The 26508-nt window shown below is 41.2% G+C and overlaps 1 protein-coding gene and 2 non-coding genes across 4 annotated transcripts in view; 1 reads left to right on the top strand and 2 right to left on the bottom strand.

Annotated features, from left to right (window-relative positions):
- Positions 1-10286, top strand: part of MYO5B (myosin VB) — a 303619-nt gene extending 293333 nt beyond the window's left edge. For both annotated transcript variants that reach the window (XM_036245270.1, XM_036245271.1), the window contains 4 exons: positions 1290-1575; positions 2522-2696; positions 4403-4483; positions 9931-10286. In XM_036245270.1, the coding sequence (XP_036101163.1) occupies positions 1290-1575; positions 2522-2696; positions 4403-4483; positions 9931-10083 (695 nt within the window). In that variant the 3' untranslated portion in view covers positions 10084-10286. The remainder of the gene's footprint in view (positions 1-1289; positions 1576-2521; positions 2697-4402; positions 4484-9930) is intronic.
- Positions 10287-25745: 15459 nt separating this feature from the next.
- LOC118619455 lies at positions 25746-25828 on the bottom strand. Its single transcript, XR_004957230.1, has one exon.
- Positions 25829-25903: 75 nt separating this feature from the next.
- Positions 25904-26045, bottom strand: LOC118619476. Its single transcript, XR_004957249.1, has one exon.
- Between the last annotated feature and the right edge of the window lie 463 nt (positions 26046-26508).

Here is a 26508-nt window from a genome sequence, read left to right as displayed (position 1 = left end):
GCGGTCCGCCCCGTCGGCCTTGAGGGAACGGTCTGTGGGGACAGCCCCAGGAAGCCAGGACCTCGCCAGTGAAGGCAGCTGAGGGGTGACATTCCAACACCGTCCCAGCAGAATACATAGTGCGGGGCTGGGGAGAATACAGCTAATTTTCCTTTATCTCTTTTTCTGTACTATTTGTATTATTATTTTTCCCAAAACAAACTAGTTTCCAAAGGTAGTAAGTATAAATTCAAAGTATACAGTGAAAAAGATATAAGCCTCTTGCCCACATAGATGCCTGATTCAGAAGGAAGGAAACACTCCGTGTGTCTGTGAGAAGCCAGTGGTGACATCACGCGCGGGTGCTCCTGGACACCCCGCTCCAGAGCAGTGTGCCTGGTCTTTCACATGAAACCAGGATGGAACAACTTGTTCTTAAAATGTTAAGTTAAAAGAAGGATGACCCTCCGTACAAGCTGAGGTGGAAATGGTCCCCTGGACCTACGTGTAACGCTTTCCCCAGATTCTTACAACATAAGTAGGTTCGAAGTGAATTCCAAGTAGGACAGAGTCCTTCATGCCATCCAGTAGTATATCCTTGGGATGAGGTGCATCTGCTCCTCCTTCCTGCCTGGACATCTTGTGAGGCACCAGCTGATTCTCACCAGCACACAGGATAATTAGACAGCTAATAGCACCAGTCCTGGAGTCAGACAGGCCTGGGTTCAAATCCCGACCCTTCCACTTCCTAGCAGTGTGGCCTTGGACAAGCTCTTCAACCTCCTCCTACACCTTAGTTTCCTCATCAGCAAACAGGTTGCTGGAAGATTAGGAGATATGCCGAACCTGAGGTTCCTGGCACGTGGTCCAGTGCTGCGCAATAAGTAGGACAGACCAGCTCACCCTAATATTTGCATGGCCAGGGGCTCATGCAGAAGAGCTATTTGAACACCAGCAGGGTGATCTCTGGGTCCAGGCCGAGCACCCAGGGGCTGATACCCCAGTTTCTCAATTCTCAAACTGGGGACTCAGCACAGAACCCATGACAGAATCGAGTTGGTACATGCCCATTCTCTTTGTCCCATCCCCAATAAATTCAAGTGGAAATGTGGTCCACAGCTGCCTTATCCATACAGAGACCAACACATTAGAAATGCCTGTGCTGAGTGCTGGGAGTCGGGAGCGTGTGAACATTGTACACCTCTGGATGGTATCGTTGCCAAAGCCCTAGGCGCTGTAGGACCTGAACAGCCCCAAAACCAGATCTTTGGGGGAACATGCAAGCTTCTGTAATGATGCTTTCCTTCCAGTTTCTGCCATGTTGGAAAATGAGAGCATTCAGGGGCTCTCTGGGGTGAAGCCAATGGGCTACCGGAAGCGCTCCTCCAGCACGGTGGACGGAGATAACTCCTACTGCCTGGAAGCCATCATCCGCCAGATGAATTCTTTCCACACCGTCATGTGTGACCAGGGCCTGGACCCCGAGATCATCCTGCAGGTGTTCAAACAGCTCTTCTACATGATCACCGCGGTGACGCTCAACAACCTGCTCCTGCGGAAGGACGTCTGCTCCTGGAGCACAGGCATGCAGCTCAGGTAGGAGGCCTGGCCCCAGCCCCTCCCGCAAAGGAGATCCGAAGCCAACGTGAGGGTCCTGGTCTCAGTCGGTCTGCAGCTCAGCCCGTCACCTTTGTATATGGTGGTGAAACCCATCAACCACAGACAGTGACTTGGTAAACAATCAGTTCAAAGCTTAAAAACATTTACATACTCTGATTTAAAGACTGGGAATTGAGCCCTGGCCGGTTTGGCTCAGCAGTTAGAGCGTCGGCCTGCGGACCAGACAGTCCCGGGTTCAGTACCTGCTAAGGGCACGTACCTCGGTTGCAGTTTGGCCCCGGCCCCGGTTGGGGTCATGTGGGTGGCAACCACTCCATGTGTCTCCCTCACATCGATGTTTCTCTCTCTCTTTTCCTTCCTCTCTCCCTCCTGCCCTATCTGAAGATAAATGCAAAAATGCCCTCGGGTGAGGATTAAAAAAAAAAAAAAAAGACTGGAAATACAATGTGGGCAGGTCAGAGAGAAAAATCAATGAGTTAAGTGCCAGGAAAGCTCATGGAGAAATATAAACACAGCATGGGGCAAAAGTAGGTTTACAGTTGTTCATAGGGAAAATATAATAATTAGTAACAATACAAGAATAAACTGCTTCATGTATGCACAACTATAAACCTACTTCTGCCCCACCCAGTATGTTGTGAATATTAAATATTAGTTGTTTTCATTCCGTATATTTAATGCCTCTTTTTCCCATGAACTAGTACAGACCCTTTAGGTACTCCATCTTTTGATTTTAGGCACCCATTCATTCAACAAACAGTACCAAGTGCCAGGCACTTTTCAAGCTCTGGCGCATAGGGGCTAATCCCAGGGAGGAGAAGGACAACAGGAATGGCAGCCAGGCTGCAACATACACGCAACAGGTGTGCTCTGTGCAGTGAACTGGACAACCTGCCTAACACTGCTCACTTTTACCTCGAAGGTACAACATAAGTCAGCTGGAGGAGTGGCTGCGAGGAAGAAACCTTCACCAGAGTGGGGCGGTTCAGACCATGGAACCTCTGATCCAAGCAGCCCAACTCCTGCAGTTGAAGAAGAAAACCCCCGAGGATGCGGAGGCCATCTGCTCCCTGTGCACGGCCCTCAGCACTCAGCAGGTGCGTCACCGCACACCCCGGCACCGCGGGACTCGGGCAGGCCCGGCTCCGCGCAGGTCTGTTCTTGCCCGTAGGTTTTGGGGTTCTGTAGTGTTGCACTTCCAGCCTTCCTATCCCCTAACGATACAACTGTGAAGTTGCAGCTGATGGGAAAGACTCCTTTGGTGTGTGAAAGGAGACGCCACTGTTTCCCACCAGCCCGCTTCCTCGGCTCCCTAGGTAAGGCAGTGAGCCCTCAGAACATCACCCGTACGCTCAGACGTGTGAAAACATTCACAGCGAATTCTGGAATGTTTCTCACCCAGGAATTGAAAAGTTTTTTCAGAAATTGGCAGCATCTGGCATTTGACATTAAAGAAATCACTTTCTTTACAGTTATAATCTCATTATTTATGGTCATGCTTTTGCTTAGAATCCATTTTCATTGTCTTAAATAAAATCATTAAGAACCCAGAGGCATTTAAGTGTTGCTTTCCTTTCCTTTCCCAAAACTGTATTTATACTAGGACGTGGTCGCAGAGATAGTACTACAGTATGAAACGTTAAGTCCTGTCCACACACAGTGACCTTGCCCTGCATCATGGGTGTGCCTGTTCAGACACAGGCCACCACAGGTGGTCAAAATGAGACCAAGGAAATTAGACTTCCTAAATTAAGTCATGTACCTTCTCCTTGTCCAGCACCTGAAGAACAAAGTCCAAATTCAGTGTTGCAAAGTAAATAACTGCCTTACCTCTTACACTAATGACTAAAAGATGAAATACCAAGCTCGTAAGAAAACGCTTCCCTTCTATGAATGTACTGAAATTTTTCACACTTTTTTTCTCCCTTTTAAATATATTAAGTTTACTTCCAGAATGCAGATCGATCTACTTCCACCAAACAGTTGATAGGCAGACAAAGGTCATCCTCCGTTCAAATAAAAACTCTGTGCCTTCCTAAGTGATGTTGGGGTTGGTGGGAGGTAAGGGGATGTGACTGAACAAGACCTTTGTTATCTAAGGTAAGGTAGGATAGGTTCTTTCAGAGAAACATCTAGTTGCTAGTAGACACGAGGGGAAGGATTCAGGTTTCCTAAAATTCTCACTTTGTCAGCCAGGGAGCATGGGGGTGGGGGCGGGGAGGAAGCTGTGAGGAGGAGGCTCAGATCCGCCAGGCAGGGCTGGCGAACTCCAGTTTACTAAATGTAGGCGCCTGCACATCAGTCCAGTTCTACGTTGTGGGCCCTGTGTACAGAGGCTGGACTCTTGTGTCAATGCTGTAGTCTTTAAATTCAAAAGTTTTCTACGCAGTGCTTAAGAAGAATGGGATAAATCTATATGTACTAACAGGGAAAGATTTTCCAAATGGCATCTTGAGTAAAGAAAGCAAATTATAGAACAGTAAAGACAATATACTATTATTTATGTAAAATAAAACATTTCTGTAGTTGTATAAACATACATATATCTAAAAATCTGGCTAGCAGGTGAACTTACCTTAGAAGGAGATTGAACCTGGGATTTTCTAAAGGGAACTTTAGGTTTGTGTGTATACCTGGAATTTTTTAATAGTGTATTCTTATATCATTTATTAAATTTAAAATAAGCTAAAATTGAAAATCTGTGGTGATAAATTTTGATTTAAAAAGCATAAAAAACTAAAATTCAAAAGTTTTGTTACATTCATTTAGCCCTGTACTAAACTTTTTTTTTTTATTCCAACAGATTGTCAAAATTTTAAACCTTTATACTCCCTTGAATGAATTTGAAGAACGAGTAACAGTGGGCTTTATACGAACAATCCAGGTGAGTTTTAAAATAATCAATGTTATAAAGTCCTTGTCTAAAATGAATATAGGAAATAGGAAGTTTAGATTTTTAACCTTCCCTTTATTAATAAAACACTGGTTACAGTATAAGATAAAAGGCCTTACATTCTTTAGGTAAATATGAACCGTGTTATCCATGAATAACTTATTATATACACACAGAAGACAACTTTTACAATCTGTGCCTCTTAGACATAGTCTAAGTGTTATTTTATTGCCACTAGCATGTCACAGAACTATAGCCTCAAAGGACATTAACAAAGTAGGCAGAATATCAACCCTACTTATGAATGGAACTGGAAATATCCTCTTAAGAGAACAATTTGATTTCTTATTTTCTATAAGACTTGCAGTATTTGCCCCTTGGAATATGCTTGAAAGAAAACATCGGGGAAATGATTATTTAAATCTGTGTTAAGATTATGGGGATTTTTTACTTAAAGGTGAGCTTCTCAAAGCTGAGCCCTAGGTGGTTTGAGCTGAGTGCCTAACCTTTAGTGTGACTGTAGCTGACAGCATCTAAAGGCTGAATCATATCCAGCTTACTTAAACAGTGAACATTTCTCCACTGTCTATAGGAAACATCTCTTCAGCCAGTGAATTAATGGCAACATGAAACAAGGATAAAGAGAAAAGGGGGAAAGAATGAATTAATTTTAGCCTGGTGTATAAGTATAGAGGCTGAAGGTCAAGGGAGGGAAGCCAAGTCAGATCAAAGGCCGTTCTCCAAGAGCAGTGGGGAAGAGGCAGTGGGTTATTAAAGATCCAGGCCCCAGAGAGACGCAGGCAGAGACTCACAGCAAGGCCCTCTCCACAGGCAGGGGGCACTGGTGGAAATGTCCAGGGACTAGGACACGTGTACTGTCAGCTGCTGAAAGGGGAGGACTTGAATGACAGAAACAAAGCCACTGAAATTCCTGACCCAGTCCTGACTTTTATACTTTACACAGACCAAAGTGCAAGTTTAGAAAGTCTTAATTGTTTTTAATGTGACCGCTTACAAATTTACAAGAACAGAATTCAGACCCAAGGTGAAAGAATATATGCTGAGTCAGACTTCGGGTTTGAACTAAGGACAGAGGAGAAGGTAATTGGAGGTTGGTTGATCTCTGAAGATACACAGTCAGATTTGAGTCTTTCTCAGCAGTTAATCTCAGTATTTGGCAATTCTGTCAAACAAAATTTTTGTTTCCCTGACTGGGTGGCTCCATGGGTTTAGAGCATTGTCTCATACACCAAAGAGTTGCGGGTTCAATCCCTGGTCAGGGCATGTACGGGAGGCAACTGATCAATGTTTCTCTCTTGTCCTTCCTCTCTCGTCAAAATCAATTAAAAATCCTCCGGTGAGGATTAAAAAAAAATTTTTTTTCCCAGCTATAGTTTTATGTTCTATTGCTCGCTAGACAGTGCTCAGAGGAAATGGTGGAACAATCCATACCATCCTTCTCCTTCCATATTTGTACATACCTTATGTAGGATAAATACAAGTTGTCCTTAAAGCAAACCATTTGCTTGGGCAGTATGGGCAGAATACATCAACCTTTAAAAATGTTCATTTGAGCCCTGGCCGGGTTGCTAAGTGGTTAGAGCATCAGTCTGCGGTCCTGAGAGACCCGGGTTCGGTTCCCACTAAGGGCATGTACCTCGGTTGCAGTTTGTCCCCGGCCCTGGTTGGTCGTGTGGGTGGCAGCCACTCGATGTGTCTTTTTCATGTCAATGTTTCTCTCTCTCTCTTCCTCTCTCTCCCTCCCACTCTATCTGAACAAAAAACAGAAAATGTCCTTGGGTGAGGATAAAAAAACAAAACAAAACAAAAAAATGTTCATTTGAGCCCTGGCCAGTTTGGCTCAGCACTTAGAGACTTGGCTCACTAACTAAAGACTTATGGGTTTGATTCCAGTCAAGGGCACGTACCTCAGTTGTGGTTTGGTCCCTGGCTCTGGTCGGGGTCGTATGGGAGGCAACCAATCAATGTCTCTCTCTCTCTCTCCCTCCCACCCCCACTTTATCTGAAGATAAATGGAAAAATATCCTCTGGTGAGGATTTTTTTTTAATGTTAATTTGAGGCCCTGGCCAGGTAGCTCAGTTGGTTAGAGTGTCATCCCAATACACCAAAGTTGTGGGTTCGATTCTCAGGGCACATACAAGAATCAACCAATGAATACATAAATAAGTGGTCTCTCTCTCAATTCAATACATATACATTTCTAAGTGTTAATTCACAAGAGGGTTCCTATGAAATGACTGCAGGTGCTTTGTGAATTTTAAAAAATTAAATGTCTACATACCTTTTGTTGCTAGACTAATAACATAATATACGTTAGTTTGTCCCATTATTATACCGTCTTCTAAATCCTTCACAATTTCTTCAAGTCCTTTAATAATAGCACCTACAGATAAATCTGACTGATGTGGACACATGGAAGGAGTCCTGTGAAGAGAATGTAGGAGCCTCCTGCATCTCACACTGGGTGTACATTTTCATGTGCTGTGTGAGAGGTTTGCAGTCGCCAGTGCAGAGAGCTCACAGAGCTGCGTGTGAGCGAGCAGTGACCCTAGCAGGACCCTTCTGCCGTCGTTTGGTATCTTAGATTACTAAAGCGGGTTGCTCATTAATCCCTAAATGTCCTTGCCTCTTTTTTTTTTTTTTTTCTTTCTTTCTTTATTGATGTTAGAGAGAGAGAAGAAGGGAGAGATAGAAACATCGATGAGAGAGAATATCGATTGGCCGCCTCCTGCATGCCCCTCACTGGGGACTGGGTCCACAACCTGGGCATGTGCCCTGACTGGGAATTGAACCGGCAGCCTCTTGGTCCGTGGGTTGATGCTCAACCACTGAGCCACACTGGCTGGGCAGTCCTTGCCTCTTTTAAACTGCTTTTTCGATTATTTCAAACTACATTTTCAAATTGTTAAAATTTTGGCCCATATTTCAAGATGCTAACAAACACGTGTGTTTTTCAATTGGCCATTAGAAATTTAATTTTGGGGCCACAAATGACCATGGGTAAGTGAAACCACTGAAAGCAAAACTGTGGATAAGGAGGTGCGACTGTGATTGTATGTTTAAATGTTTGAGGGACTACCTAAACTGTTTTTCATGGCAGTTATCACCACTTTACATTCCTGCCAGCAATGCATGGGGTGTATACATATAAAGAAATATTGTTCGTGTGTTATACCAACCACCCTTACATTCTGGGAATAACTCCAAATTTGCCATGTATATGTTTGTTAGGGTTAATTAGTTTATCGTGTTGTTCGTGGCCTCCATTTGCTATTGACCTTCCATGTGGTTGTTCTAATCATTATTGAAAATGGGGTACTGAAGTGTCCAACTGTTCTTAAAGAACTATCTCTCCCTTTGTCAGTTTTGCTTCATATATTTTGGGCTTCATATATATTTGGTGCATATATACTTATAATTGTTGTATCTTGATGGACTGAACCTTCAGCCAATATATAATGTCCTCCTTTGTCTTCGGTAACCGTTTTTTTACTTAAAATTTACTTTCTATGGCAATAATAATAGCCATTCCAGTTCTTTTTTTGGTTACTTTGAATATATTTTTCATCCTTTTACTCTCAGTATCTTATGTCTCCAAAGTGAGTCTCTTGTGCATAGCAAATAGATGAATCACATCTTTTAATCCATTCTGCCACTCTGCCTTTTTATTGCCTTTATATTTATATTTAAAGTAATTACTAATAAAGGAGGATTTTCTTCTATTTAGCTGCTTGTTTTCTGTATGTCTTACATGTTTTGTGTTCAATTCTTCCATTATTGCCTTGTGTGTTTTTATTTTTTTGTAGTGTACCATTTTGATTCCCTATTTTACTGTTCTGTATATCTTTTAGTTATTTTCTTAGTGGTTACCTTGGTGATCACAACTAACATCTTAAACTTACAACAACATAGTTTAAATAATACCAACTTAGTTTCAATAGTATAAAAATACTCTGATGCTGTACATTTCTATCCCTCTGCGTAGGTACTATTTGCACAGGTCACATCTGTTGTACATGTGTGCCCTTTAAAAGATTCAAAGTTATTGTTTTCTGCATTTGTATAAATTGTATAGGAAAAAAAGAGGAGTTACAAACCAAAAGTATAATGCTGTCTTTTAGTTCTTCTATATAGTTAGCTTTACCAGTATTATTTCCTCTTAAGACTTTGAGTTACTAACATCTTTTCATTTCAGCCTGAAGGACTTTCTTTAGTATCTCTTGTAGGGCAGGTCTTCTGGTAACCAACTCCCTCTGCTTTTCTTTATCTGGACATGACTTAATTTCTCCCTCATCTGTGAAGGATAGTTTTGCCAGATATAGCATTCTTGGTTGACAGGTTTTTTTTTTTCCTTTCAGAACTTTAAATGTCATCCCACTGCCTTCTGGCTTCCATGGTTTCTGATGAGAAATCAATTCTTAATCTTATCAAGCTCTGAAACCTGATTGGACACTTACAGCAAACCAGGAGAATGCTTAGTAAAGAGAGCAGTGTGTGTGAACCATCTCCCGTTCTCCAGCCCCCTGCAGCTGTAGGGAAAGGGACCCATACTCTGGGGGCAGCTGCTGGTGCCAGGCTGACAGTTGGACCCTGTCCTCTGACAGTTTGGGGTGTGCACTTGGGTTAGTCTGGCAGTTCCAGAGCTCTGAGATCGCTGATACCAACTGCTTTTTTCCAGCTCGGTGGTTGCCTCAGTGGAGGGACTGACCCCTAGAGTGCCTACTCTGTCATTTTATGTGGTAACACTCTCCCCATTCCATTTTACAGATGAGGAAACTAAATAGAAAGGTTCAGCAACTTGCCCAGGGTGATGCTGGGATTTAGAGCTCAGGCTATCTGCCTTCAGTGCCATAATCTTAACCACGTCAACACACTGCCTCACTGCGTGATTTGCACCTGAAAAGCATTTTTCTATTCTCCCTTGGACAAAAACTTTTTTTTTTTTTTTTATCCTCACCCGAGGACATTTTTCCATTTTTTGTACAGATAGAGTGGGAGGGAGAGAGAGGAAGGGAGAGAGGGAAACATCGATGTGAAAGAGACACATCGAGTGGCTGCCACCCGCACGACCAACCAGGGCTGGGGACAAACTGCAACCGAGGTACGTGCCCTTAGAGGGAACCGAACCCGGGTCTCTCCGGACCGCAGGCAGACGCTCCAACCTCTGAGCCAAACCGGCCAGGGCCGAAAACATTTTTAAAGAATGCTAAAATTAGGAGCGAGGTTAGTCATCTGATCTCCAATAAGCCTAAACCAGGGCTTCTCTCTCTGGTAAACAGGATTTCATTCTCCCGAAATCCTACCTAATTAACAGAACTATTTCCATAATACATGCCAATTCACTTTTCTGAATTTACCTAAACTGGCCATTTGTAGGTGTAACAAGTATTTCACATGGTCTTGTCCTTCCCCACAGGCACAACTACAAGAGCGAAATGACCCTCCGCAGCTGCTGTTAGACTACAAGCACATGTTTCCTGTTTTGTTCCCATTTAATCCATCTTCCCTGACTATGGACTCAATCCACATCCCAGCATCGCTCAATCTGGAGTTTCTCAATGAAGTCTGAAAATGCACATTTCCAACTTCGGCTCGATTGCCAGTGACAGCAAGAAGTGTACAGTACAGTGATTTTAAGGATCTGTTTAGTCTGTAAACGTGGATCAAATCAGAGATGGGCAGGATGTGCTGAGTGCTGAACTGCACAGAATAAGGACACATCTGTCATTATTTTTTGTACCTACTGTTCAGAATAAAAACTCTTGAAGTATGGAAGATTTTAAATACGATTTCAGTATAAACAAGTACACATTATAATCTACACCACCAAGCAGTCCCTGTGGCCATATGAAAGGGTGCCAAGCTATAAAATGGATACTGCCTAGTTTTGATCTTTGCATATAATTGGAGAACATCCAAATTAAAATATTAAAAATATATGTCTCATAAATTGCCTTCAGAGGCCCTTTAACAAATAACGGTACTAACACTATCATACAGTGTGACATTTCCCCAGGTCGACAAACCATAGGTGTGGATGAGTCTGTGGGGAAATGTTTTGAGAACAAGAAGACAGGCCTGGACCTTCTGAGAAGTTTCCCAAAGATATTTTTTATTGCCTGGTGTTGCAGAGACAATGGTGTAAATGACCTCCAGACCAACCATTTTGAGTACTGGTTTCTGAAGCAAAATTAGATGAAAAAAATCTAGTTCCTAATGTGCTCAAACCCTTTTGTGTAATCTTGAGTTTACCAAAGTTATCAAAAAGGCTGCTGTCCCAAACTAAAAATGTGAGCAAGGTGGGAAGATGTCCCAAGTGCTGGTCCATGTACTTACTGAGTTAACAAATATCCATGCGAGCTAAAAGTTAGAAAAGAATAACAACTCTTGTTTTATTTATAGATTAAACACCAAACAAGTCAGTATGAAAGCCCTTAATCCTTTATTGCCATTGAACCTCCAGTAGGAACATCACATAACGCACTGGTAATCCCAGACAACCAAAATAATAGAGGCAAACAAACTGTCTTGAGGATCAGATTATTTGAAAAACCTTTCTAAAAAACAGGGATTAAGTTATTACCCAAAAGATGTTTGGGTTTTGGGTGTGTGTGTATGTATGTTCTTTTTAAAGAAAGAATAACTGATGTTGATTTTCTCTTTTCATGTTATTTTCAACATTTTTCAAATTTACTACATGAAAATCACAAATATCTCTGCTTTGAAATAAAGATTAAAAGAGTATTTGGTGATAATATTCCAACAGATTTTATATGTTTGCTGCTTTCACAAATTTTTTTTCGTCTCTTCAAAAGCAGGCATTTAATTAGAAAACCCTACATATTCTTTACACTTGTTTTTTTACTGTTTTTTTCCGTGCTTCTGGTAGATAACAGTATGCTGTTTCCATGACGAGAACAGATGGTGTTTGCAAATCGTAGAGCCTCTATATTAAGTCAATGAAGTGCACATAGAACACCCTGCCACACACACAACCCGCCTGCTTTTATGCAGCCACTCAGAAGGCTCTTGGAAACCACACGCCAAGCCCTGAACTATCTGTGTACTGTGCCCTCAGCCCTTCTCCTCGCCCGCTGGGCAGAAGGGGCCCAGCACCTGGGCGGAGACTGCTGACCACCATGTCCACACCTGTCAGCGGCCTTCTCCCCTGTGCCTGCACATTAACATCCTGCTTCTCTGGGTGTCTGCAGAGCTGTGCCCTCTGCCCCAGGTACAGAGTCTGACATCCACGACACACCCTCCAACCCACACACTGCCTTTGTTTGGAAGGCCAGCCTAACACCAACTGGGTCCGTGGCTCCCTCTTTTTAAAATTGTTTATTAAGTATAATTTACTTTTTATTGCACTGTAGTTTAAAACTGAATCTCTCATATAAGGACTGTCCTTACTGTTCAAGATAATCAAAAACGCCTTGCCAGAGTGCTAAGGAGTTTGAAGGCAGTGGCTCCATAAAACGTGGCTTACAGTCCTCACGTCCTCGTTCGCCCTCATCCTCTCCATGTCTTCGGGTCACTACCTCTCTGCAGGCACTGGCTAATCACCAGGGGCCAAGGACTCGCTGAGTAAAAGCTTGGCAATTACAATAAATGGGAAGCTATGAAAAGTCTCTACTTAGCCTAAGAAATGGCAGATTTAGTTCTCTTCGTCCAAAAGATAAACATATTTCACTGGAACTACACTTAATTTATATATACTTTAGAACAAAGTCTTTTACAAACCACTAACAATAAAGAAATACAGTAATTGGTTCCTTATGCTTAGATCTGCCCTATTTAACTTAACACTTAGAGACTGGAAGAGGCATCTTTAGAGAAACTTTAATCATCTTTGGTTAGCATTTATATTTTTTGCATTTTTTTAAAGTTGGTTCAATTCAAGCTTTTTCCAACTTCATGAAATCAATAATTTTTCATTTAACTTAATTTGACATAAAGGTTTGAACTCTGCTCTAGATATCTATCTTTATTTTTTAATATTTATAATTTAGTTGCCACTTTTCTCACCATGTGCCTTTGGCAGTTACTAAAATAACTGACTTATCACTTAGTCTGAAATAAGTGTTGCTGTGGGAAGAATTTTAATGCTTGACATAACATGGAGTTTTGTCTTTTGAAACAGTAGAAGCATATTAAAGATTACTTAAGAATCAAATATTTATAAACAATTTGTTTCAAGTATTATATGGGACCTACCTGTTTACCTATAGCCATGTATGCTATGTGCATAATTGTTGCTGAAGCTGCCAAGCATACCACCGACATGCATTGCCCCTGTGCTTGGCCCTTGGCAAGCAGATTAGACCCAAAGGAAAAGACTCTTCTCCCCTTTCCTTGGAGCATGCCAACAAGAGTTTCTTCTTTTGATTTTCCTGTACTAAATTTTAAAGCTTTTGTAAAAAAAAAAAAGACAAGGAACTTGGAAAACTTAGAAACATAACAGTGCTGCTATCAAGTCATCAAATATTTACTTAGAACATTAAGTAATGCATTAAGATTATAGCAACGAACTAGAAATCAGTTTTTTGGCATATAGTAAATCAGTTTTTTTGGCATATAGTAAATCTAATTGTTTTCATACAGTTGACCTCATTCTAAGGCAGCGAGGGTGTCCTAAATCTAACACATGTATAATACCTGAATGACTCAGCAGTTATTGAAACATGACAGCTTGGGGCAGGACCCTGCCGTTTTCCTCACAGAATATTTCTCTGTAGTCAGTTTCCCACATTAACTTGCTGCATGAGCCAAACAGCCACAATTCACTTTTTATACACATTGGTGCCATAATTAGAGAATAAGGGGGTAATTAGAAAAATAGAGGTTGATACCAATGACAATAAAACATGAGACTTTTTTTCTCTTATTATAAAGGTCATTAGATACTCAAGACTGTTTTCCTAACCAAAAAAATTTCTAATTATGATAAAGGGAATCAATCAGAAATGAATTTAAGCTACTTTCTAAAGTGATACTGTATCAGAATAATCCAGATTTGGATATAACACTTTGCCACCAACTCATGTTTAGATGAAGGACTGCCTCTCTGAAGAGACCCACATATTCAGGGGTAAATCTAACATTGTAGAAGAAATACTAATAAAAATATTTTTTCATTTTGAATAAATCTGTAAACTACACCTTTGTTTATAGAAAAATGCTTGTACTAGTCACTGTAATATTCAGCTACAGATGAAAATTTGTGGAAATAAATACTTTTGAATAAATACAGTGCTGTGATAAATTTAAATGAAATTTTAAACTCTACGCATTGACTACAAAGGTTATTTTTAAGTACTTTGTTGAGAAACATCATTCTAGAGTCTATATTCAAACATGCATCATGATCATTTAAACCAGAGGTTGGTGAACTACATCCTGCAAAAGTTGGGGAGGGGGATACATTCCCTCTAAGAGAACAATACTCCTTGAGAAATTACTTTAAAGCTAAAGAATTTAAACAAGGCAGTTTTTGTATAGGAAAAGACTCAGTCATATGTATAACTTTGCTCATGGTAAAGATGGCATTAAAAATCAGTGGGAAGCCCTGGCCAGTTTGGCTCAGCGGTTAGAGCGTCGGCCTGCGGTCCTGAGAGACCAGGGTTCGGTTCCCGCTAAGGGCGCGTACCTCGGTTGCAGTTTGTCCCCGGCCCTGGTTGGGTTGTGTGGGTGGCAGCCACTCGATGTGTCCCTTTCACGTCGATGTTTCTCTTTCTCTCTCTCCCCCTCCCATTCTATCTGAACAAAATATCAAAAAAATGTCCTTGGGTGAGTAAAAAAATCAGTGGGAAAATATTTACAAGATCTATATGGAGAAATGTATAAACTATAAGTGAAAAAAAATGACATAAAAAAAATTGGAGAAATATTTCAGGGATAAAATGTCAGTTGCCCTGAAGTTGAGCTATAGATTAAAATTCAAAATCTCACCATAGGTTTTTGGTGAAAAATAACAGGCTAATTCTAAAATGTATATAAAAAAGCAGTGGCCCAATGATAAGGAAGACCTTCTTAAGAAGAGGAGGGAAAACTTTCCCTAACAGGTATCTAAAACTTTAGTAATTAAGATGGATGGAATTAGCACAGAGATAGAAAAATTGACCAGTGGAACAAAACAACCTAGAATCTGATAACCTATATGGAAACATGGGTAAACTATTTAGTCTCTAGAGCAGTGGTTCTCAACCTGTGGTGACCCCCAAAGGGGTCACGACCCTTTCACAGGGGCCTAAGACATAACAGTAGCAAAATTACAATTATGAAGTAGCAACGAAAATAATTTTATGGTTGGGGGTCACCACAACATTGGAAACTGTATTAAACAGTCCCGGCAGTAGGAAGGTTGAGAACCACTGCAAAGGAACACACACCAAAATCACCTGGAAATCTTATTAAAAATGTATATAACCAACCCTACCCAAATGTATACAATAGGACATCTCTAGAGATGGTGTCCTTCAACACCCATGTTAGGAACCACTAGTGAAATATTTCATGATATAGAAAAAAATGTCCATGATATAATTGTCAGTGATATAATTGTCACCTCTGTAATCCAACTTCAGCCTAAGGGTGGACTCACCTCTCTTCTGGATGGCTGGTGGAAGATAGCGTCTCTTCAGGAAAGCCTTCAGCTCATGTCTAGACAGGTCTAGGCTTATCTGCAAGACCTCCCCGGAAGCCTCTGGTCAAGAGGGCAGGATAGGTAAACACAGTATTCACAGCCTCTCGCGACCACGTCAAACTTACAACCAAACTACAAAACTACCATCATTCAGAACTGCCTAAAGTCTAGCTGAACAGAAGTCCTGTAACTGAGGATATAAAGAAGAAGCCACCTCAAGACTGGTAGGAGGGGCACAGACACTGAACAGGCTGGTCCCACACCCAGGATGGATATCTGGGCTGCAGAGGCCCCCCCTTAAGGACTAGAGGTCCCAACCCCACACAACGCCCCACTGCCCAGGGTTCCAGTGCCAGGAAGAGAAGTCCCATAACTTCTGGCTGTGAAAACCAGCAGGGATTGTGGCTGAGGGAGACCAAGGGTCTCTGGAGAACCAGGCAGCTCCTCTTAAAGGGCCCACGCAGGAACCAACTTGGACTCACTCTGAGCTCCAGTTCTGGGGTAGAAGCTCCAAAGGCACCAGGGGCATGTGGGGAGGAACTGAACTGCCTGGCTTTGAGGAGAAAGCAGCTTTCTCCAGACAGAAGTGCAGGCAGAGGCCCCTGTTCCTTTGCTGAGCCCTCGACAGAGCTGGCGGCTGGGCGCTGTATCTGAGGCTTCCTCAACCTGGCAAGCACTGTTCACCCCACCTGGTGATTTCCCGAAACCCTGGCCCACCCAACTTGCTGGCCCACCCAAGCTGTTTCTGGTAGCTTTTCCACACGAATGGCCTGTCTCAGCTCATGCTTCAGACTTTCCTAAAATCTCTCAAAGGTTCACAAACCCCAAACAAGCAGAATCTGGCCTCCGTGTGCCCTGTACCTCTCTCTTGTTAAGTGGCCCCTCATCTGGCACTAGTGGCAGCCAGCCTCGGGTCACAGCTTGGCCTCTCCTGGGCACCTCCAAGCCCAGCACAAGGAGCAGTCATCTGCAGATAGCTCTACAGCTCATGCTGGAAGGCCATGGGCAGGGCACAACCAACAGATAGACAAAGAATCATTAAAAAACAGTACAAACAAATATATACCAACAAATTAGACGATCTAGAAGATATTTTTAAATTTCTAGAATTATATAACTTTCCAAGACTGAACCAGGAGAAAATACAAAATCTAAACAGGCCAATTACTAGCAATTAAATTGAAGCAGTAATAAGATATAAAAAAACTTCCAACAAATAAGAGCCCAGGACCAGATGGCTTCACAGATTACGTCTACCAAACATTCCAAGAATTAATACCTATCCTTCTTAAACTATTCAAAAAATATGAAAAGGAAGAAAAGTTCCCAAACTCATTATACGAGGCCAGCATTACCCTGATACCCAAACCAGAAAAAGACACTATAAGAAAAATGTATAGGCCAATATTCATGATGAATATAGATGCAAAAATCCACAACAAAATATTAACAGACCAAATTCAGCCATATATCAAAAAGATCATACACCATAATCAAGAGGGATTTATTCCAGAGATATAGGTTGGTTCAATATCTGTAAATCAATTAATGTGATATACCACATAAACAAAATGAAGTATAAAAGTTATATAATATCAATAGATACAGAAACAGCATGACAAAAACACATCTATTTATGACAAAAATCTCAGCAAAGTGGGGACACAGGAAACATAATATAATAAAAACCATATATGACAAACCCACAGTTAATGTCATACTTAACACTGAAAAGCTAGAAGCTTTTTCTTTGAGATTAGAAACAAGACAAGGATGTACACTTTCACCACTTTATTCAACATAGTAATGGAAGTCCTAGTGACAGCAATCAGACAAGAAAAAGAAACAAAAGGTATCCAAATTGGAAAGGAAGAAATAAAACTGTCATTATTTGCAGATAGCATGATACTATATAGAGAGAACTCTAAAGATTCCACACACAAAAAAAAATGATTAGAATAAATGAATTCAGTAAAGTAGCAGGATACAAAAGTATTATTCAGAGATCAGTTGCATTTGTATATACCAATAACTATCAAAAAGAAATTAAGAAAACAATCCCATTTACAACTGTATCAAAAAGCATGAAATACCTAGGAATAAATTTAACCAAGGAGGTAAAACACGTGTACTCAGAAAACTATAAGACATTAAAGAGAGAAATTGAAGATGACACAAATAAGCAGAAAAATATACTGTACCCGTGGATTGGAAGAAAACATCGTTAAAATGTCCATACTACCCAAATCAATCTACAGTTTCAGTGTAATCCCTATCAAATATCAGTGTCGCCCTGGCTGGTTTGGCTCAGTGGTTAGAGCGTCGGCCTGCAGTCCAGAGAGACCCAGGTTTGGTTCCCACCAAGGGCACATACCTCGGTTGCAGTTTGTCCCAGGTCCTGGTTGGGTCGTGTGGGTGGCAGCCACTCCATGTGTCCCTCTCATGTCGATGTTTCTCTCTCTCTCTCTCCCTCCCACCCTATTTGAACAAAATATGGAAAGATGTCCTCAAGTAAGGATTAAAAAAAACAATCAATGTCATTTTTCACAGAACTACAACAAATAATACTAAAATTTATATGGAATCACAAAAGACCCCCAAAAGCCAAAGCAGTCTTGAGAAAGAAGAACAAAGTGGGAGGTATCATGCTATTTGATATCCAACTATACTAAAAGGCTGTAGTAATCAAAACAGCACAGTACTTGCATAAAAACAGACACATAGCCCTGGCTGGTTTGGCTCAGCAGTTAGAGCGTCGGCCCACAGACCAGAAAGTCCCAGGTTCGGTTCCCACTAAGGGCCCGCACCTCGGTTGCAGTTTGTCCCCAGCTCCGGTTGGGGTCGTGTAGGTGGCAGCCAGTCGATGTGTCTCTCTCACATCAATGTTTCTCTCTCTCTCATCCTCCCTCTCTCCCTACCCCTCTTCCTGAAGATAAATGCAAAATTGTCCTCAGGTGAAGATTAAAAAAACCAGATACATAGATCAAAGGAACAGAACAGAAATAAACCCAATTAATTTATGACAATTAATATATAGTCGATTAATCTATGACAAAGGATGCAGACTAGAAAATGGAATAAAGACAGTCTCTTTAATAAATGGTGCTGGGAAAACTGAACAGATACATGCAAAAAAAAGAATCTAGCCCACTTTCTTACACCATATATAAAAATAAATTGAAACTGGATTAAAGACTTCAGTGTAAGACCTAAAACATAAAACTTGTGGAAGAAAACATAGGCAGTAAAATCTTTGACACTGGTGTTAGCAAAATTTATTTTTTAGATATGTATCCTTGCGCAAAGACAGACACCACAAGCAAACTAAAAAGTTTGTTTAAATATGTTTTTATTTATTTCAGACAAAGGAAGGGAGAGGAAGAGAGAGAAAGAAGTATCGATGAGAAACATTGATCAGCTGCCTCCTGCATGCCCCCTACTGGATGATGATCGAGCCTGAAACCTGGGCATGCGCACTGACCAAGAACTGAACTGGTGACCTTTTGGTGCACGGGACAATACTCAACCACTGACCTACACCAGCCAGGGCCCTAAAAAGTTTTTGCACCACAAAGGAAATCATAAACAAAACAAAAAAGCAACCTAGAGAATGGAGAAGATATCTACAAACAATGTATTTTATAAGGGGTTAATATCCAAATATATAAAGAATTCACACAGCTCAACATAAAAATAATTTTTTTATTAAAAAATGGGCAGAGGACATGAGGCATTTCTCCAAAGAGTACAGCTAGCCAACGGACATATGAAAAGATGCTTAACATGAGTAATTATCAGAGAAATGCAAATTAAAACCATACTGAGATCTCACCTCATATCTGTCAGAATGGCTATTATCAATAAATCAACAAACAACAAGTGTTGGTGAGATTGTGGAGAAAAAGGAACTCTCATACACTATTGGTAAGATTGTAAAGTGGTGCAACCACTATGGAAAACAGTATGGAGGTTCCTCAAAAAATTAAAAACAGAATTACCATATGACCCAGCAATTCCACTTCTGGGTATTTATCCAAAGAAATCCAAAACACTAATTCAAAAAGATATATGCACCCCTATGCTCAATGTAGCATTATTTACAATAGCAAGATATGAAAGCAACCTAGGTGTCTACTGATAGATGAATGGAGAAAGAAGATGTGATATAGCCCTGGCCAATATGGCTCAGTTGGCTGAAGCATCAACCTGTGCACCAGAGGTCATTGGTTCTATTCCCAGTCAGGGCACATACCCAGGTTTTGGGTTCAATCTCTGGTTGGGGTGCATGTGGGAGGCAATCGATGGATGTTTCTCTCTCAGAGTCATGATTCTCTCTCTCTCTCTCTCCCTCTTGCTTCCTCTGTCTCTAAAATCAGTAAAAATATATCTTAAAAAAAGAAGATGTGGTAAATGTATACAATGGAATATTTCACTCAGCACTGAAAAAGAATGAAATTGTGCTATTTGTGCAACAGCATGGATGGGCCTAGAGGGTATGAGGCTAAGTGAAATAAGTCAAAGACAAATATGGTATGATGTCACTTATATGTGAAATCTCAAAACAAACAAAACAGAAACAAACCAACCCACAGATACAGAGAACAAGCTGATGGTTGTCAAAAAGGAGAGGGGTGGGGGATGGGTGAAAAGGTGTGTGTGTGTGTGTGTGTGTGTGTGTGTGTGTGTGTGTAGAGGGGGGAGGGGGAGAAAATGCTGTGGGATTAAGTTTGATTCTTTACAAAAGAAAAGAAACGATGGTAAATTTTATGTGTATTTCACTCCAGTTAGAAAGCCTACAGACCAGTAGTTTTCAAGCTTTATACGGCATCACAATCACTGGCAGGGTTTGTTAAAATACAAACTACTGGGCTCCATCTCCAGAGTTTCCGATTTGGTAAATCTGTGATAGGGCCTGAAAATCTGCATTTCTAACACGTATCTGGGTGATGCCAATGCTGCAGGGTTCAGGGATGACATTTTGAGAAACATGGCTATAGGCCCAAACTGGCCCTTTTAACATAAAATCAACGATTTGCTACAAACAGCCACCACAATTACTTCTGTTCAGCAAAATGAGAAGTTAAGGAATGAAAACTCTGACAAGGTAAAAGCATCAGTCCTGGAGTCAGAAGTCCGCCTCTACCACTTCCCAATTGTTGATATATACCCTTGGATCAATCCTTCTACTTTTTGAGATAAACTTTCCTTCCCTCCATTTTGGTGCTAGTATCTTCAGTTCTCATACTAAATTAATAATAAAAGTTAGTTTGGGGTGTTCTAACTAGCTTAACATCATTCTTCATCATAAAATTTAGAATGATGTTTCATGTCCTTGGGCTCACAATCATAAGCTTTTTGATAACATGTATATTCCCAGAAGGTTTCTTATCTAAGGAGTTCAGGAAAAAACTAAAGTGTGCTTTATACAGTAAAAATGATACATCTGAGAATATTTGCATGAAATCATATTAAATTTTAGAGGTATACTATGAACGTGTAAAAGTAATCCTTCATAAAAGTTACTTCAAATTAAGTTCTTATGAAAGATTATTTTTTCAGTAGCTTCTGCAAAAATCCAAGACTTACCCATTTCATAACTGAAGCCCAGAAAAAAACTGTTCTGAGATATGGAAAAAAAATCAGGAATAAAGTAATAAGTTTCTATGTCCTTTAACAGCTACCACATTTCAAAAACCCAAGGGTTCATCAACCTAGTATTTCTAGTCCCATGCATACTTTGTATTTAATATTTAGAAAGTCACTACATTGTCAATCTTTCATACAAGCTGTTTTGATCTCCTTGTCAATTACTTGTATTCTTATGACCCATTAAAAATTAGCTAAAGTCGCCTGGCTGGTGTGGCTCCTTGGTTGAGCATCAACCCACGCACCAAGAGTTCTCCGGTTTGATTCCCGGTCAGGGCACATGCCTAGGTTTTGGGCCAAATCCCCAGTGGGGAGCATGCAGGAGGCGGCCAATTGATGTTCTCGCTCATCCATGTTTCTATCTTTCTTTTTCTTCCTTCCTGTCTCTCTAAAATCAATAAAGAAAAATTTTTTTTAATTAGCTTAAGTATAACATGGTTTTAAAAACCATTCCCAATGCTTTGCCTTGAAAATGAAACAATGTTAGTTCACTCAAGTTGGGAAAATGACCAATTATGGGATAATTGTGATACGATATCAGCAGATATTTATATATTCCTAATTCTACTAATATTTATTATAAATGACATGTTGCCATAGTAATCTAGTAAATGTTCTTGTAAAAATTCTATATATTCTAGTAAAAAATTAATAAACTTAATTTTAAAATTCACATGATAAAAGAGAAAGACTAGATTTGTAAGCTCTTTAATAGTTCTTATTTTAGTTACTTGGTACCCACAGGCCTTGGGCAAAATATTAAATATAGTATTGAAAGTAATTCTGGTTTCTCAGATAACATAGAATTTGAGGAGCATGATGTTTCAGAGCCAGGAGCAAACACACAGATCATCTCATCTAAATCCTTCATTTCACCAGTGAAGCTCAGGGTTCATAACCTACTCAAGTCTTGCAGCCGGTAAGCTGCAGAGCTGTGTCTGGAACCTGGGTCTTCACTTAAACGAGGGCTCTTTAACTACATAACTGCCCACTTTTATCTCTTCCAAATCATACTCTCTTTCGATCTTCAAGGGGATATAGGGACAGGAAAGAAACAGACTTTGTCCATGGTTATTTAAAATGTAATTAAGCATGGTAAAACCAATATATATTAGCACTTTGTTGTTGTTGTTAATCCTCAGGATATTTTTCCATTGATTTTTACATAGAAAGAAAGGGAGGGAGGAAAAGAGAGAGAGAAAGAGAAACATCAATATGAGAAACATTAATCAGTTGCCACACAACTCATATCAAACCTGCAACCCCGGTACATGCCCTTGACTGGGAATCAAACTCCAGACCCTTTGCTCCTCGGACTGATGCTCAAGCCAGGGCATATCAGCACTTTTAATACGGTGTATATACTCTCACACCCACTGGATCAACAAAGTACATTTATTTCTTAACACACAAAACAACTTTACATAAAACAAGTGATTTATCAGGAAATTCAAACTTTGAAAAACCCTATTATATTCATGACTATTAAAAATTTGAAAATCCTGCCCTGGCCAGTTTGGCTCAGCAGTTAGAGCACCAGCCCCAGGACCAAAGAGTCAGGGGTTCCATTCTAGTCAAGGGCACGTACTGCAGTTTTGGTTCGGTCCCCAGCCCTGGTTGGGGTCATGCACTAGGCAACCAATAGATGTGTCTCTCTCATGTCGATGTCGCTCTCTTTCTCTTTTCCTCTCTCTCTCTTTCCCTCCCTCCCTCTCACTCTATCTGAACAGAAATGGAAAAATATCCTCAGATGAGGAATCTTTTCTGTTTTAAATCCTCCCTGACCAGTGTGGCTCAGTTGGTTGGGACATCATCCCATGCACTGAAGGGTCACAGGTTTGATTCCTGATCAGGGCACATAATTAGGTTTGTGGGTTCAATCCTTGGTCAGGGTGAGTATGGGAGGCAACTGATCTATGTTTCTCTCTCTCTCTCCCTCTCCCTTCCTCTCTCTCTAAAAAATTTTTTTAAAATAAAAATAGGAAAATCCTATTATGTTCATGACTATTACACTTTACTTTGTAAGAATAAATAAGTTGTGTTTATGGATCACAAAAAAAAAAAAAAATCACATCTCAAGAGACATCATTATCCAAGCATGACACATCTTACTTCTCTTCATCTACTTCCAAGTAACATTTCTCAATTGCAGCAGCAGGTAAAGATACATTTATCCATTTTTCTTCCTAGTAGGTGAGCATTCGCTGTCATTCATAATAAGGAATATTTCTGTTATGTTTGTATAAATGACACTTAAAAGATAAAATTGTCTTAACCCTATTATTTAGAAATAAAAGATAGTGAAGTTGAAAAAGCACTGAGCTAGGTTAAAACTCAATTGTAGTTCTAGGCTATTTGTTGCAGACAAGACCATTCATTAACCCGTAATATTTACTACATGCTTTACATTGAACCAGATGCTGGGATACGTGGGTAAATCAAACACAGTGCTGGCTTTTAATGACCTAAGCACAGGAAGGCTATTAAAGTAAAATCGTATCTGGAAGCTGTAAAAAAACATTTTAGGGGAACTTAATTCTAAAGTGCATTCATCAATGCCACACTAGTTTCACATTGAGGGAATGCCAGCATCCCAAAGTCAAAATGAACCTAGAGATAACACTCCTTTTTTTGGGGGGTGCATTTTGGCCAAATTACTGTAAAGGGTTGACAAGGTAGTGCTGCTGAACTAACCTTGTACTAGCTACCTACAGAACCTCTTGTTACATGAAACAATAAAAAACCTGCTTCAGCCATTTTGGTACTTGCTGCCAAAAGCATCCATCTGGAAAAAATAAGCCTGCAGCAATACAATGGCAAAATACGAGAACTGAGTGACTAGGTTCCAAACACAAGTTCTAATGCCCTAAGATATCCATTATATGTAATGAAATAACTCCTACACATTTGGAATGGTACCATCCGTGGGAGGACTGAGAAAAGAGTCACTCAAAATCACTTTCTGTAGGAACCCTGTTTGAGAAAGGCTGCAGACACAGTGCCTCACTCCTCCACCTACCTGAAACCACACTTTCTCTCTCACCACCCAGACAACCCCCAACCAAGAAAAAAAAAACACATACATTTTCTGAAACTAAACCACCATATACTGGCAAAAATAGAAAGTTATCCTTACCCAGATTTCTTCCCAAATACTTTATTTCTTCCTCCAAGGAAGATTCACTAAACATTCACCTCCTTTTCTGTTTTCTGTAACATTCATCTAGCTAATGATACCTGCCTTTTTCTATCCCACTCCTATATTCCACATCCTGTAAGCCCACAACATGGGCCTTGGGCTTCTTTCCTTGAGAATCAAGGCCTCGAAATTCTAATTCAGCAACTTTTTACATGTGAAGCCTTGCAAGTTCTTTGGTTTCTCGGGGCCTAAGCTTCCTGACTTATAAATGAGGAAGGAAAACCCCCTACCTCGTGGGGCTGCAGAATGTCCCTCAATCTGGATTTCTGTGATGTGGATGAATTTATGTTATTCTACTTTATACAGTAATTATTATACCACCTGAGTATACAAATTATACAGAGTGTATGTAAGTGACTGGCACAATGCTGGCAGCTTGTATTTTATTATTATTCCCTGTTCATTATCCAACAAATGTATGAAAAAAAAAAGATCACCATCAAGTATGTGGTAAGCTTTGATCAATTCAAAGTCCAGCCCTGGACAGTTTGGCTCAGCGGTTAGAGCGTCAGCCTGCGGTCTTGAGAGACCCGGGTTCGGTTCCGCTAAGGGCGTGTACCTCGGTTGCAGTTTGTCCCTGGCCCTGGTCGGTTGTGCGGGTGGCAGCCACTCAATGTGTTCCTTTCACATCGATGTTTCTCTCTCTTTCTCTCTCTCTGTTACTCTCTCTCCCTCCCACTCTACCTGAACAAAAAATGGAAAAATGTCCTCGGGTGAGGATAAAAAAACAAAACAAAACAAAGTCCAAATTCCATTGTGAAACCGGAGCATACATTTATTTATTTTTATCCTCACCTGAGGGCATTTTTGCATTTTATCCTCAGATAGAGCAGGAGGGATAGAGGGAGGAAAAGACAGAGAGAGACATCAACATGAGAGATAAGTATCAAGTGGTTGCCACCCACACAACCCCAACCAGGACGGGGGTCAAACTACAACCGAGGTATGTGCCCTTAGCAGGAACTGAGCCCCAGGACTCTCCTGACCAAGGGCCAATGCTCTAACTGCTGAGCCAAACCAAACAGGGCAGCATACATATTTTTTAAAGTATGTACTGAATCGACTGCCAAAGTTCAAGGTGCACTTAAAGCAACAGAAAAGAGAAAAGGAGTAAACGAGAGGATCAAATTGCAATCGATGGTAAAAAAACAACAGAGAGAACTATGGTTGACTGAGTGGAGATTGGGAAAGGATAGGAAGGAATTTTCTGTATGATGGACATGTTTTAACGGCCATAGTGGTTTGGGTTACAAGAGTATATACATTTTTTAAATTAATTCAATTTAAGATTTGTACATTTGACTGACTGGTAATTTGACTTAAAAAGAACTGTAAATAAATATTAACCTCTGACACGTGAGGTGAATTGTACTAAAGTTCGCATTTAAAAAAAAATAAGGTGGTTTGAGAGAAGAACAGATAGACAGATGCGATAAAACAAACTGTAGGATATAGATGGTGGATATTTGGGTGTTCCTTGTAAGTCTTTCCATTCTGTATGTTCAAAAGTTTTCATTAAAAAAGAAAAATTAGAATCAGAAAACAAGCACAGTGTGAGAGGGCCACCAAGGCGTTTGAAAAGCAGGATTTGGGGGAGGGCATTCTCTGACCGATCCCAGAAAACCTTAAGGCCTCTCCCCACCCCTTCCCACCCGTGAGAACCAAGCCCAGAGCAGCCTGGCCCGCCTCCAGCCCGGGTGCTGTGGATCTACCGCACCTCTGCTCCGGTCGCCTCCTGTTCGCCCGGTCTCAGTCCGTTCTCAGAACACACTCCATCACCTGGTTTACAGAACTCAGATTGCGCAGTGGTCTCGTCATCATCGACCAGGGCTAACAGTTACAGCGAAGAGGCCTCCCTTAACCTCCCTCATCTCTAGCCTAACCTGTTGCTCATCTCCCCTCCCCCAGTCCCCTAGCCCCACTTCGCCTACGCGTGGTCATAATCCTCTTAGGCTCCAGGCAAGCGGCGCCGCCAGCCTTGGGGCCCAATCATATAAGGAAAATACTTCAGGCTCATCAGGGGGCTGCATCGGGGATCTGGGGACACACCTACCCTACGACCCTCACTGCCTCGCCCCAACACCAACCTCCCCGCACCCACTCTGCCCCGCACCCACTCTGCCACAGGACCCAACCACCCGCCGACCTCCTAGCTGCCTCCGCCTCTGCCCTCGGTTTACGCAAACGCCCGCCCAGCCCAAGAGCGGCTCAACCAATCCCCGCGCCTTCCTCCAAGCCCCGCCCACACAACGTCATGTCCTGACCGTCTGAGCCCCACCTCCCTGAGACCCCTGCCGCGCTGTGGGCAACATAGTATCAGGAAGTCTGGTCCAAGGCCTAAGAAACTGCAGGCACAAAGCAGAGAAACATTAATTACCTGTGGGAGGGGGACTTATGGAGACCAAGGATAGGATGGATAGGGTAGAGGCAAATCATTCTCTTGATCTGGAAACAGGTCAAGTCTTTATTTTTATCCTCACTGAGGACATCTTTCCATTTTTTTGTTC

This window comes from Molossus molossus, unplaced genomic scaffold (genome assembly GCF_014108415.1).
Source record: "Molossus molossus isolate mMolMol1 unplaced genomic scaffold, mMolMol1.p scaffold_m16_p_6, whole genome shotgun sequence".
In the NCBI taxonomy this organism is placed as follows: domain Eukaryota; kingdom Metazoa; phylum Chordata; class Mammalia; order Chiroptera; family Molossidae; genus Molossus; species Molossus molossus.
This window is presented reverse-complemented; position numbering and strand designations above follow the sequence as displayed.